The sequence below is a fragment of the Equus asinus genome, chromosome 22 (assembly GCF_041296235.1).
Source record: "Equus asinus isolate D_3611 breed Donkey chromosome 22, EquAss-T2T_v2, whole genome shotgun sequence".
In the NCBI taxonomy this organism is placed as follows: Eukaryota; Metazoa; Chordata; class Mammalia; order Perissodactyla; family Equidae; genus Equus; species Equus asinus.
In genome coordinates, this window is record NC_091811.1 from 35,115,358 (window position 1) to 35,130,603 (window position 15,246).

Sequence of the window (15,246 nt, forward strand, 5' to 3'; positions counted from 1 at the left end):
TCAATGAAGAAGGACTAAAACATGCTATGAGGGGGGAAAAAACAGGGTTTTGGTCCTCTACTAATTTAGCAGAAGCAAATTTTGATTGTGACTTATTTCTAAAATCAGTTTGAACATGTCTGCTTTTTAAATGTGCACATCCCCATCACCAATATCAGAATATATGATTTTTGTTTCCAGCAATGCAGAGAGAATTGGAAGCCAAGAGTTAAGAGAGACTACTACCCACCACCAACAATCAGTATTAGGACCTCCGTGGCTAAGATAATTAACAACACTGAGAAATAGTTATTCCAGAGTGACTTTTTTCATTTCTTACTTTTACTAATAGGAAATTTAAATTAGATTTTAAAGAGTCAGTTATTTACCATATTTTCTCAGACTTAAATTCCTTATTTCTTGATAATATGCTTTGAAATCATACAATCATCAACAGAACATTATTTATCCTACATACACCTCAAACCACTGGTACAGAATGCTGGTTTCATATTCCAAAATTTGCAGGTAATTTTTAAAGATAAAGCGTAGCCGAAACAGATATTTAATACCCCCTGTGGCTAGTCACTAAGCTCTTAACTGGCACTCAATGATTTATTCTTGAGATATGGCTTGTTGCCACATATATTCCTTTTCAAACATCACTTATTAAACCTTAAGAACAAGTTTGAAAATATTTATGGAGGAACAAAACTGCACAAGTTTATATATGTAGAATTTTTTTAATCAAGAGATTTGACAATATTTTCAGCTCTGCTATTATCTGAAAACATACTTATGAGACTACGAAAAAAGAGCACTCCATACTGGAGAAACAACTGCTAACAGATAGCATCATTCTACATCCTAGTGCCTATAATGCTTTCACTAAGTGATTTTAATTTTAAATAAGGATTTGTTACTGTTGAATGCCTTATTATCTGCAAAAAATCTTGCAAACTCTTTCAAGGAAACAGATGCAAGAATACTAGCCTTCTTGGGGGAGAGGAATGGGAGGAACACGATGTATTCTAAAAAGCAACTTGCACTGCTGAATTTCTCAAGAAACCTTGCCAAATTATAGCCCATCTCAGGTACTAATGAAATGCAGCAATAACACTACTGGGGAGGCTATGCATGGTGTACAGCAGGTGCTCAGTAATTGTTCTGTCTGTTTTCAATTCATAAAAAGCTAAAGTTCAAAATACTGATCTCATGTACACAAACAACTACGGCACATAAGGGGAGGTTTTTGTTAGGTTTGCCTTTTTAAAACAATTTGATCAGGAGCTTTCTTTCATGGATGTCTTCTAACAACTAATTTTAAGTATCTAGAAATTAACAACAAAAAACAGCAAATTAATCACTCAACATTTTTAAGTTCGTAAAACTAATTTTCACATTATGCTCAAATTGAGACCTTCAGAAAGCAAAAAAGCTGAATCAGGAGTAGCAGATAGAGAATTCTGCTTTTGTCATTCAGTTTATTGAACTCTCCCCATTTCTGACTTTAGGAGACTGGAAAACACATGGCTGATTACCATGGTGTCAGTGCTTTGGCTTCAACTGCCATACACTACCCAAAAAGCCCAGAAAAATCTGTCAGTTACTAACTGCTCAGATAAATATGAACTGGGTAGCAGTCTTTAAACACTAAGAACATAGAGACCACATACAGCATACTAGCAGAAAATAAAAACTACTTTGGCCTTTCAGAAGTGGACTAAAATAATTCATTATATTACGGTCTCTCTCTCTCTCTATATATATATATAGTAAAGAAATATTAGTAAAGAAATATAATTATATATTATAGTCATCTAACAGGCTTTTTAAAATTACAAAGTTGGTAAAGTACATAATTCTGCAACTCTAATCTTAAAAAACGCTAGAGTAAAACTCCTATTTCTCCTTCAGAGAATACATTAATTTTACTTTAAAATTACTCATGTTAGCCTGTAAAATTTAAGTTGAATGTCTGACCTAATTTCTGGTGTCTAATCTAACAATGCAGTTCCCTGGAGAATCGGGGATCAGCACACTACAACCCTCAGGCCAAAGGCAGCCACAGCCTACGTTTTGTACTGCCCAAAAGCTAAGAATGACTATTGCATTTTTAAAGGATTTTAAGGAAAAAAAAAATCCAACGGATACCACTTGTGGCCCACAAAGCCTAAAATGTTTATTATCTGGCTCTTTATAGAAGTTTGCCAACCCTTGACTTGTATCTATGAGAAGTTCTAAATGAATGTTCTGTTTCTACTAACTTCAATATAATTCTTTTTGGTGTTTGCATTTTAGGTTCATGCTCAAGACCAAAACTTAAGGCATGAACCAAGCAGCTGCCAATAAATACAAGGATATGCATATTTATTTTGTTCAAATAACAAATAATAGCAGGTGAAGTAACAAATAAAATACTCTGCAGAAAATACGGCTTCAAATTTTCACAAAAACTGGAGATGCAAAATTTATAAAAATTTATATATTTCATTGTATAATCTCCACGATTACTTGGAATAGATCTTTAAAGTCTTCCAAAAGCATGCAAATATCAAATTAATTTCAAAAGAAGAAGATGAATAAACTGTTGAAAGGCAAATCAAAAAGTCCATGTAATAAAAAGAAATTAAAGATCATAAACTAAATAAGTTAAGCAACATAAATTACATACAGATATCAAAAAAACAAGATATAAATAAAAAAAGCTGAGTGCCAGGTTAAGAAATAAAATACAGGTATTCTTTATATTCTATTATTCTATACTTTAATTAGATGATCCACAAAAATGTCTACAAAGCAAATTTAAGTTAATCCACTTCCATAGCATACAGACTTACATACACCTTTCCACCCCACCCCCGCTGCCAAAAACCAGTATAAAACCTAAAAGTCTATTTTAAAAGGAAACCAGGTAGTTTAATGATTAATTATAAATACTGTGGTATATTAAACCATATTAAGAATCAACCAGTATGTCTGAGCTGGTAACCATACAAGGAAAGAAGACACAGCTACTTTAGGCTATCACATGAGAAGTGAAGTGCAACATTGTGGGAACAAGACTCCCTTCTACTGTCCTCTATGACCTTTCTACTCCAAAGGCAGTCCCAGTACCTAAATCAGCATCACCTGAGAGCTTGTTAGAAATGTAAATCGAGGTCCCAACCCAAACTCACTTAATCAGAACTAGATTTGAATAAGAAACCCAGTTGATTTTTCATATGCATATGTAAGTATGAGAAGCACTGGTCTATTTGCAACCCTTTATTAACAGGAGGCAAGTCTCTTTGGTTTTTTTCTTTTCTTTGTAAAATGTAAACTAAAATGTTCACTAGTCTAAAAATGCTTTTAAAAGCTACAAATAATGTAAGTTAAAATGTTAATGGTATATAACCTAGGTAGTAGGTTTTCAATACAATTCCTTCAATTTTATATTTGAAAATTTTTCATAGAAAATATTGGGAGAAAAAGTTATAATCATGTTTTTTGAGTACCTCCTCCCTAAGGGAAATCAAGGAGTCTGGTCAGAGAAGACATGTAAAAAGAAGAAAACCAAACCTCTTCCCAGTCTTTGGGACCTTGGGAATGGATCTGAATGAGATCTGAATTCCTCTAAAGTGAAGTGAAGTGATGTATATAGCAAGTCTTTAACCTATAAATCAGGTTTTAGAATGAGATATTTGTACTATGGTCAAGCTACAGAAATGCAGCTTTTAATCCCAAAACAACAACTTAAAATAGAACTCATTGTTTTTTCACTGTGTACCAAATTTGTACAACTGGGAAGAGGTACATAGGATTTCCACTGGGGACAGACATATATACTAGCTGAATGATGGTTTAGTTTTAAATTTTTACCTCTTTACAAAATTCAATGGAAGTTCTAGAATGTCTGTTTTTATAAGTTCAACCATGTAGTGAGTTGTTCATCAATTTTCTTAACTCCTAGCATTACAGAAGTTAAATTCCACAAAATTGGTTTTCTGGGCTCACAGGTAAACGTAACCAGACAAAGCCCAAAACAAACACTCATCTTGTATGGAACATAAATTCATCAATTTCTTAGTATATGAAAATTGTATTCAGTCATATCCTTATATATTACTTCCTAGGATTTTTTTCTATATGTGAAACTCTTATTTCATACAAATAGGTTAAATAATATCAACAGAAATTCTTTTATTTTACCTAGAGAAAAAGTTACTCAAAATGAAGATAATTTTTGAAACAAAATTCAAGGTCAATCTGGCATTAATTTTTGTCAGAACAACACAGTAAAGGAATAATTAGGAATTTCTATTTACTTTCTAAATATTCTCTTGTTTTAATGAAAACTTTCTCCAGAAATAAATATATCCTTAAAAAAAATTCTACCAAAGTAAAATCCTTCAAATACAACAAAATTTAATCCAGAAACATATGACATAATGCTCTTAAAAGCACTTCTAAAATAGGAAACTCAAATTTGTTCCCCTGTTCTTCGACTTCATAAACATAACAGTAAAAAAAGAGTCCCACATTTCTTGAATCCTGAATGTAAGATGTGCTGAGCTGAAGAGAAATGTTCAATGTGGAAAAAACCAAAGCCAAAAATAATACCATTAACACTGGATTAAGAAGCGCTGCCCTCTCATATCCTTAAGAGAACATTTACCAGATAAATATTGTTTTATTTCCTATTTTAGTATAAGGGAAAGAAAAATTGATAAATTACATTAAATGATGTAAGTTATGCTATCAGGTATGTACATCTATTAATGTTCTTGCCCTCCTGCTCCCAAAATGACGTTATTAGAATATATTAGTAAATTGATTAAGATTAAAATCACCTGATACAGTTTGTAGAGAAGTTTTATATTTATTACAGTTTTACTTACCTGTCTTGTCTTTGCTGATGTTTCAATAAAAGGAATTCCATAACTTCTTGCTAAGTCCTGAGCCTGTTTTGTGTCTACTGTTCTAGAAGGCAAATCACATTTATTTCCTACTAGGACCATAGGTACATCTTCAGAGTCTTTAACTCTTTTTATTTGTTCTCTGGGGAGAAAAAAAAGTTACAGCAGAGGCATTAGTAACAAAAATCTTTCACAAACTGTCCACAACTTTGTTTCATAAAATATAGCTGAAAGAAGACTTTTAATGGAATTCCTAGTTCCCACCACACCAAATTTTCCTTCATTCTCCTTCTAGTTATTTTTTTCCTCCATCTTCAACAGAGAACTTCTACGTCTCTTAAAAGATCAAATACCTAGAAATACAGTAAAACTATAATCTAGTATGTTCATATGCAGGTAGGTCACAATGATAAAACAAAAAATAGTGAAAAATTCTAGGCCAAGAAAGTACTATGCCTGATTTTTAAAATTATAATCTTAGAAACATATACTATATATTGTTAAATGTATACCTATAGAATTAAAAGTTCTTATACAAACACAAATTAAAAATTAACATAATTTATACATTCCTTTCTCAAAGCAAGTGCCAAGTGGATTTTGATTTCTATGTGGACAACACTGACATTATTACTCTGTTTATTCTATAAAAGTCCTTCTATATGTTGATATTTTTCAATATAAGCTGTGGATAAACTCTAAATTTGGGGCAAAATTATATTCCTTCACTATTTTAGGTGAATTTCAAAGATGCAGCATGGAATAAGAAGCGAGTAGACAAGAGTCAGAATTGGTTCAAATTCCGAGTTCCTCTACTTATTAACTGAGTAAACTTGGAGAAGTTAACATATTTACACCTGTTTACTATTCTACAAAAATACTGTCACTCACCCAAATTTCTTTTTCTCTATTACTAGACCACAGAGAAAACATGCTATAATAAATGTTACGTAAGTAAAACGTTAGACCTCTTAAACTAGTTGTATGTTTACTGCTGTACGACATAGCTGATGAATGGGATATTTGCTTAATATGCAGTTTTATAAAAACTATAAACCCTCAATGAAATAGAATATATACTTAATCCAATAATGATTATTTTAATAAAAGTAGTCAGTTTTATGCAGATTTGTCAGATTCTTTAAACTTTAAAATTCTTTAAAAACTTCAATCTTTTACACTTCAGACTTGTGTTTTTTCCCTTAAATATCTAAGGCCAATGTTTATCCAATTCCAAGAAATTCCACACTAAATATACTTGCTTATTTTTAAGGCTTTTCCAGTGGTACCATCTCAGTTACCTTGTCATATTTTTACTGATGGCTTTCCCTGTATGATGGATCCAGCTCAAAGCCTCGTTTCTCTAGTGTAGAGTGGTTACGAGCACAGGTTTTGGAGTCAAACAGGCTATGTTTCAATCCCAGCTCGACAACTATCTATGCGATCTGGAACAAACTACTCAACTCCTCAAGAACTTCATTTGTAAAACGGAGATATTATCCACCTCACAAAAATTATTTTAAAATTCAAATTAGTTAATTTATGCACGGCAGTTAGCAAAGACTCTATAAATGGAAGATACAATTACTCCTCCATGTCAATTTATTAGATTCAATTTAAACCCACCTATAATGGTGAATATCTTCAAATGATTTAGTATTATTTATGGCAAATACACAAAGAAAGCCCTCCCCAGTCCTCATGTACTGGTCCCTCATTGCACTGTACTCCTCTTGACCTGCAGTGTCGAGAATATCCAAGAGACAGGTTTCTCCATCAATTACTACTTGTTTCCTGTAGGAATCCTGAGAAGGGAGAAACACAGTCTGGATTATTATGGTGCACCTTTTACTTTTAAAAGGTGTTAGATGCAACTCAACAACAAAAAGACAAAATACCCAATTCAAAACTGGGCAGAGGATTTGAATAGATATTTCTCCAATGATATACAAATGGCCAATAAGCATATGAAAAGATGCTCAACATCATTAGGGAATGGCAAATCAAAACCACGATCAGCTACCACTTCACACCCATTAGGATGGCTATTTAAAAAAAAAAAGAAAAAGAAAATAAGTGTTAGTGAGGATGTGGAGAAACTGGAACCTTTACACACTGCTGGTGGGAAGGTAAAATGGTGCAGCCACTGTGGAAAACAGTTTGACAGCTCCTCAAAAAGTCAGACACAGAATTACCATATGATGCAGCAATTCCATTTCTAGGTATACAACCAAAAGAACTGAACGTAGGGACTCAAACAGATTCTTGTATGCCAATGTTCATAGCAGTATTATTATAATAGATAAAATGTAGAAACAACCCAAGTGTTTATTAACAGATAAATGGACAAGCAAAACGCTCATGCGCACATACATACACACACACACACACACACACACACACACACACACACACACAGTGGAACTTTATTCAGCCATGAAAAAGAATGAAATTCGGATACATGCTACAACATGGATGAACCCTGAAAACACGCTAAATGAAATAAGCTAGACATAAAAGGACAAATATTCTATGATTCCACTTATATAAGATATCTAGAATAGGTAAGGTCACAGAGACAAAAAGAAAAATAGAGGCTACTTGGGGCTGGGGAAGAGGGAGCTGGAGAGTTATTGCTTAACGGGCACAGAAATTCAATTTGGGATGATGAAAAAGTTCTGGAAACAGAGCTAATGGTTGCCCAATATTGTGAATTTACTTAATGCCATTGAATTGTACACTTAAAAACGGCTGCAATGCAATTTTATGTATATCTTACTACAATTTAAAAAAAAGGTTTTAAAGAAAGGATTATACAGAGATTCAACAATGCAAGTGTACATGTTGGTAACAAAAAGACCCAAATTCTGCATAAAAGAAAATTATTATTACAAAAATGGGATAGTTCTACCAACTCTATTATTCAGGATGATTTAGATGGCAAGAAAAATCAATCAACGTACAAATTATTGTCATGCATCTATTTTACTTATAGCCAAGGGAATACACAAGAGAATGGTCAATCCTGAGGATTTTAAGGCCTTTATCCATTTCTGAAGTCCTGGGAACAATATCCAACAGCCAGATGGATACTATGATAATGGTAAAGAGCATGATTGTTTTATCTGCAAATTCTGTGGGGCCTCTGTTGAACAGAAAAAGGGGGCTAGGCAGAGAAGGAGAGAGAGATGGATGGATATCTCAAAGAGACTAGGTAACTCTGTGTAAAGGAAAAGGAGTGGGTAACATTAACACAATCTTGAAATGAAAATCTGATTTTCCTCTGACTTTTGACTAATACTTATGCCTAAAAGATTTCGCACACTCTCTTCCAGAAAATAAGGCCTCAAAAAATAAGGACAAGGGATGGTGCTAAGATGGTGCTCATGGACTGAGGGGCAGGGCTGCTGATGGGTGTAAAGGATAAACCTAAGGACACTGTTTCTGACTACTCCACATGTGGGCTGTAGTATTAAAGTGCCCTGAGTTCACGAACTACTTTACAGACCATTCTAACATTAAAAAGATGAACTGCCACTAAAAATCATGTTTTTGGTAAAATGTTTGAAAAATATTTACAATATAAGGAGAATACAAAGATACATATGTAGCATGATCCCAATAAAATATACATATCTTGCATAAATGAATCTGTACATATATTAAAAAACTGTTGGTATATACATCAAAATGTTAAATGCAGTCTTGGATGGAGATAATTTAAGAAATAATTTATCTCTTGCTTATCTTTTTTTTGGCAGTAGATGCTATATTATATGTATTTCTTTCTTTGGCTTCTAATTCTAAAAATTGTGAGCTAACATTAGACTATGATCTCATGCTTATCTTTTAAAGTAAACTGTACTTTCCAAATTGTCTGTAATAAAAATTAATTATCTCACCAATCAGAAAAAAAGGGACAGATATTATTTTCTAAACAAGAAGCTTTTTACTAAAGATCTGAACATTTGGTTGACATTTTATCATCGCCTATTTCCTTAATTAACTACTTCAAAGAACTCCTGGATGTTATAAATTGAAAACCAGTGGTTTTGAAGTATAATGAAAGAGCAGGAATTGAGAGCAAAGTACTAGAGTCATCCACTCATTACCCAGGTGTGGCTACAGACCAAAGAATTTTCCTTACCTACTGCTGTCACCTCACATTCTTCAGTTACCAATACTAACTTAAGCTGTTAACCTTGTAAGTTGATACTTTCCTTAGTCTTGAAATCTAAGATTTTCTACCAACAATAAAATTAAAGACTATAGTTTCTGGAGCCACACAAGTCTATACCCAAGGCATGACTGGGGGATTACTCGCCATCTGCCCACATATAATGCCTCCAAGATGAACATTAATAAAGTCCCATTTACAAAATTTTCAAACACTTTATGTTCCAAAAGTACACTTTATGTGGCATATTAGTAGTTTATGCATATATTTCATAACACGTTCCCATGATGAATACTCCATCAAAGGGACTGAGAAGCTGGAAAAGCTGTCCCTATTCACCCACGTATCTTATTCCTATTATCTTTTCCCTTCTAAACCCTAAAAATATTGACAGCAAAGTTCTGAGTCACATTCAGTTACTGAAAAAAGTAATCTACAACCTACTTATATAAACAATGAGTAGAATCTGCCGATTAGAAATAACAGGTTTAGGTTAAAAATTCAGTATTTCCAAAGTGAATCTGCACTAGAGTCATCCTTAGAAGCCCAATTAGTCACTGAGCTTATATATAAAGACAGTGCAACTTGGTAAAAACTTAAGAACAAGTGTTAAATGGTGAAGTATGATCTGAAAAGAACTAACAGGTTTGATGACAAAGCAGAAAGCGAACACAACAAAAATGATATATAAATACTAAAGATTTTGTTCCAACTTCAGGTTAGCCATAAGTAAGTGGAGGTAGAAAAAAATCTATGCATCAATGTAGAATCTTTCCCAAGACTGGAGCCTAAATAAGGGTTCAGCAAACTACTGTCCACAGACCAAACTCTGCCACCTGTTTCTGTATGGCCCATGAGCTAGGAATAGTGTTTACAGTTTTTAAAGGGTTGTTTTAAAAAAAAGAGAGGATATGACAAAGACCCATGTGGCTGTTTACTGAAAGGTCTGCCAACCCCTGCTCTAAGCTAATAAAATACCTTTTCACAAATCTGAAGTATTCTCAACACATATTATTTATTCCTTTTACACTTAAAAAAAAAAAAGTCACCACGCTGAGAAAGCACAGGTTATCAAAGCCCAACCAGTTTAAAAATACAGATTCTACAATGAAACCAGTTAAGGATAGAGGAAGAAAAGGATCAAAACTTTACATTTTTAATTAGTACGATTTCCAGTCTTTCGAATACAATAAACTTTTAGATCAGAGACATAGGTTACTAACATCCTTTGGGACATAGGATAAAATAAAGCCACTTAAACTAACTCAACATAATCAAATATTAAATGAAAGAAAGTTATTCCACTTGTCTCCCCTCACACCCAAAGCACTATTTTTTTATTTACTAAAGTAGTATAAAAAACTTTTCTAAATGAAATATACCATGCTGGCAAAAGTTAATCGCAGACAGCACTCAAATATTTCTGGTGATATAATAAACAGGCACAATCCTTTTGGAAAGCATTCAGGATTTATCAAGAGCCGTGCAAATGTTCATAGCCTTTGACACAGTACTGTCACTTGTGGTAAACAATGCTAAGGAAATACGGTTTATTTTTAAGAAATGATAGTTACAATAGAGATATTCTTAACATGGCATCCTAAAATGTCTTACAAAGAAAAATTACACAGGCATTTAATACTTACCCACAATCTTACACCATTTATCCATCTTCAAAATATATTCCAAATCCAAGCAGCCACCCCCATCACCCTAGCCCATGAGAGCGATTCTGTCTCCTGCAGCTGCTTCCCAGCAGGGATCCCTGTGGTTACTATCACGGTCTATTCCCCACACAGCAGCCAGTGATCATTTATAAATGTAGGTTAGATCATGTCACTTGATTGCTTCAAGTCCTCAAATAGCATCCCATCATTCTTAAAAATAAAATCCAAAGGACTTACCACTCTCCGTCCTTAGCACCTGGATGTTTCCTTCAGGCACATATTATATTTTGTAACTATGTATTTATTTGTGCAATGTTTAGGTCTATATCCCCTGCTAGGCTTCAAACTCCATGATGATTGGGCTCACATCTGTTTTGCTCACCACTATATACCCTGTGCATGACAGTCCTGAACACACTAGGTAATCAGGATTGTCTGCTGAATAAACGAAATGAATCCATTCAATGTAAATACATGCAGACACTAAGAAACAGTCTCATAAAAATAAGCTCAAGTTTAAAATATTGTAAATTCTATTAAATCAATAAAGTAAATTTTAAAATTTCATATATTAAGAATATTTTAATAAAGGCTGTATTCAAGCAAGTTTTATATAATATCAAACCTTTAATGTAAAAATATAAACAAAACAATACATACTGAGATTTAAAAACATTTGTGGGAAGGAAGAGAATAAGACTGCAGAGAAGAACACAGGGACCTTCAACTGTATTAAGTTTTATATCTTGAAAAAGAAAAAGGATCTAAACCAAATATGGCAGAATGTTAAGATATGGAAAAGCTGGCTGGTGCATACATGATGTTCATTATATTACTCTTCCATACAGCATTAAGAGTGTACCCATTTCATCACCACTCACTGACAATGGATTTTATATCTTTATTTTTCTTTAAATTTCTGTCAGTTGGTTAGGCTAAAAATTCTTATTGTTTTACTATTCATTTCTTTGAAGATTAAGAATGTTAAACAGTTTTGTTTTCATATTTTTATATTTATTCCCATCACCTGTGCCCTTTGCCCATTTGGAATTCTCATCTTTTGTGCACTGACTTGTGTAATTTTTTCTTTTTAAGATTTTATTTTTTCCTTTTTCTCCCCAAAGCCCTCCGGTACATAGTTGTATGTTCTTAGCTGTGGGTCCTTCCAGTTGTGGCATGTGGAACGCCGTCCCAGCATGGCCCAAAGAGTGGTACCATGTCCGCACCCAGGATCCCAAATGGCAAAACCCTGGGCCGCTGCAGCAGAGTGTGCAAACCCAACCACTTGGCCACAGGGCCGGCCCCTGTATAATTTTTTTAAAAAGTGTTGTCCAGTTTATTAACAAGCTTTTAAGTGTTGTTTTATGTAAAGAAACTTATCTATAGATCCATTAGAGGAATTTACAAGACTAAATCATTCAAGATGAGAGAAACTCAGTGACCAGGACATCATTTTGTTATTTTTCTATTATAATTAGCAGTAACAAAGTAATTCAGTACCTTCATCATTTTAAAATACTCAACTGAGATTTCCAACTCAGGCAGTAACCCTGACATTGGAAGACATTATAGTAAACAAAAAACCTAAAGAAATTAGTAACTTTTACTAAAGGTAACCATATTATTAATTATAACAGCCAACATTACTGCACCCCTACTTATGTGTCAGATACTGTGACGAGCATATTACAAGCATTATCCCATTTAATCTCCTTCTTCATGCTGCTGATTCCATCAGATGCTCTTGTAAAAATGAATAGGACTGCTGCAAATGTCAGCTGAAGTATTATTCGTGTATTCACTTTTGAAATGTTCGTAAGCTTTTCTTAATGTGTTAAGTATTTTAAGTAGTTTACATGTACTGCTAAATAACACTGACAGGAAAAAACAAGAAACTTACTCTTACTCTCTTAACACTCAAGATTTTGTTTCTTCTAAAAGATTATTTGAATCTATTACAGAATGATATGTTGCACACTATTGGTTATAAGCCATCGAAGGTTGTTGTAGACAGTTCTCAAAGACAGCTAGAAACATGTACAATAACCTGGTATACTAGAATTATAATAGGGAAGAAACAAGGAATTGGGGATATATAAACACAAGCATATTTGTTCAATCCCACCTACTTACTCCATTCTCTCCTGGATCATAGGAACACTCAGTAAAAATCTACTAAGTGTCATATACTGTGCCAGACATTATGCAGTTTCTGACCTCAATGAGCAAGGTCAGGTGGGAGAGAAATGAATGTAAACAAATAATTAAAAGACAATGAAATAAATGCAACACCATATGCAGGACAAAGTACAGTGGTGGCACACAAGAAGGAGAGATCAACTCTGCTTGTATGAATTAAGAAAGACAGGGGATGACAGGGACATTCCAGGCAGGGAGGAGCACAGAGAAAGTACAAAAACATGAAACAGCATGTTGAGTACATGGAACCAAGAAGTTTGCTAAAACTTTAGCTTAGAAGGATTATAGGTAAGTAGAAGTGAAACAATCAAGCAGAAGGCAGCTTACGGAGGGTCTTGTATGCCATATTAAGGAGTTGTGAACTTCATCTTATACTAAATCACTGAAAGGTTTTTAAGTAGAAAGGGAGGATCAGATTTACCAGGTTCACATTATTATTATAACATTATTAGCATTATTATAACCAATTATAGAAAGGGATCAGATTTGAGGCTGGGAGATGAATTAGGAAACTATTACAAGAAGTGATAGAACCTGAACAGGCAGCAACAACAGTACTGATGGATATTAATAGTTGTGAGAAATAGTTGATGGATAAAATTGGCAGAACTACGCTCATACATTGCTGGTGGGAATGTTAATGGTGCAGCCACTAGGGAAAACAGTCTGACAGCTCCTCAAAAAGTTAAACATAAAGCTCTACCATCTGGCCCAGCAATTCCACTTCTAGGTATTTACCCAAGAGAACTGAAAATATATGTTCACAAAAACTTGTACACGAACATTTACAGCAGCATTATTCAAAATAGTCAAAAAAAGGGGAAAGAATCCAAATGCCATCAACTGAGGAATGGATAACAAAATATGGTATATCCATACAACAGAATATTATTCAGCCATAAAAAGGAATGAAGTATCAAAACAGGCAATAACAGGGATGAATCTTGAAAACTTTATCCTGTGTGAAAGAAGCCAGACACAAAAGACCACATACTGTATGATTCCAATGATAGGAAATACTCAGAATAAGCAATTTCACAGACAGAGAGCAGATTAGTGGTTGCCAGGGGCTGGCAGGAGGAATTGGGGAGTGACTGTTAACAGGTACGGGGGTTCTTGCTAGGGTGATAAAAATGTTATGGAATTAGATAGTGGTGACGGCTGCATAACTTTGTGAATATACTAAAAAACATTGAACTAGACCCTTTAAAAGGATGAATTTTATGCTATGTGAATTATATTTGAACTTTTTTAAATAGCAGAGCTTATTGATTGGGGATGGGAACAGAAGGGGAAGGGAAGAGGAAAAGATGAGTGCAGTTTGCAGCATGTTGAATTCCATGTTTGTGGGTTCTTCCAGTGGCTATGACCTACAGGCAGCTTGATATACTGGGCTGATGCTCAGGACAGAAGTCTAGGCTAGAGATGTACTCCTGAATCTTCAATCTATGGGCAGTCGCAGAACTCCATTTATTTGTGGAGTGAGCGTGGGCAAACTACTTAATCTCTCATCTGCTTTAAGCCATTGTTCCGTCAACTGTAAAAGCAGGTAAATAACAACAAACAGGACTACATAGGTTAGGATTAAAGATCATGAAAATCCCTTTATAAAATGGAAAGTGCTATAAAAAGTTAACTGTATTATTTTATGTATTACACTGAACATGCTATCATAGGCCAAAAAGGTAGGGGGCAGGACACTGGCTACTAGGAATGGACAGCAACAGTCGTATGGTGTCCTTATAAAATCACTGTACATCTCCACTTGGACAACTTTTTTGTAAAACCGGTCACTGTATTTCAAATTACATATAATGAAGCTGGATGAGCTCCAGGGAAGACGATCCAAAACTGAGGGTTTGGATTTCTGTTTTGATTAGGCAGCAAGAGTGTTAAAAGAGCTGGTTCTCATGACAGAATTTTTGATTAAGACATTCATTAAAAGTAAGGATAAAGAAAACAAAGACTTCTTACTAAATGATGGATACTTGAAATTACGAGAATTATGAGAATATTGAATCTTAGCTTAAGCCTAGAGACTACTTTCAAGAGATAAAGCTGGTTCAAAAATCTGAATAAACAAGGAAAACCTGCATAACAGATTTGAAAATGAGGATATTATAAAGCCTACATCTATAAACTGTTGAAGTCATGTGGCATTCTCCCACAAATTATCACCTGATGCCAAGGTCAGAATGTGAGGCTGGATCGATCGTGGATCCAATCTTAATAATTCCACATGCCAATATAATTTTCATGTTTTGTATTATATATCTCTCAGCTATTCTTTAATTGGTCTGATACCGATTTCTTTATCCAAGATACA

General features: G+C 34.0%; 1 protein-coding gene across 6 annotated transcripts in view; it reads right to left on the reverse strand.

The window, feature by feature from the left end:
• KRAS (KRAS proto-oncogene, GTPase) overlaps positions 1-15,246 on the reverse strand; it is a 39,618-nt gene that overhangs the window by 11,727 nt on the left and 12,645 nt on the right. For 5 of the 6 annotated variants that reach the window (XM_014832361.3, XM_044775231.2, XM_070494967.1 and 2 more), the window contains exons 3-4: positions 6,504-6,682; positions 4,860-5,019 (exon numbers count right to left, since the gene is read on the reverse strand). In XM_014832361.3, coding sequence (XP_014687847.1) covers positions 4,860-5,019; positions 6,504-6,682 — 339 coding nt within the window. The remainder of the gene's footprint in view (positions 1-4,859; positions 5,020-6,503; positions 6,683-15,246) is intronic. The other variant, XR_011497120.1, reaches the window with a different exon arrangement.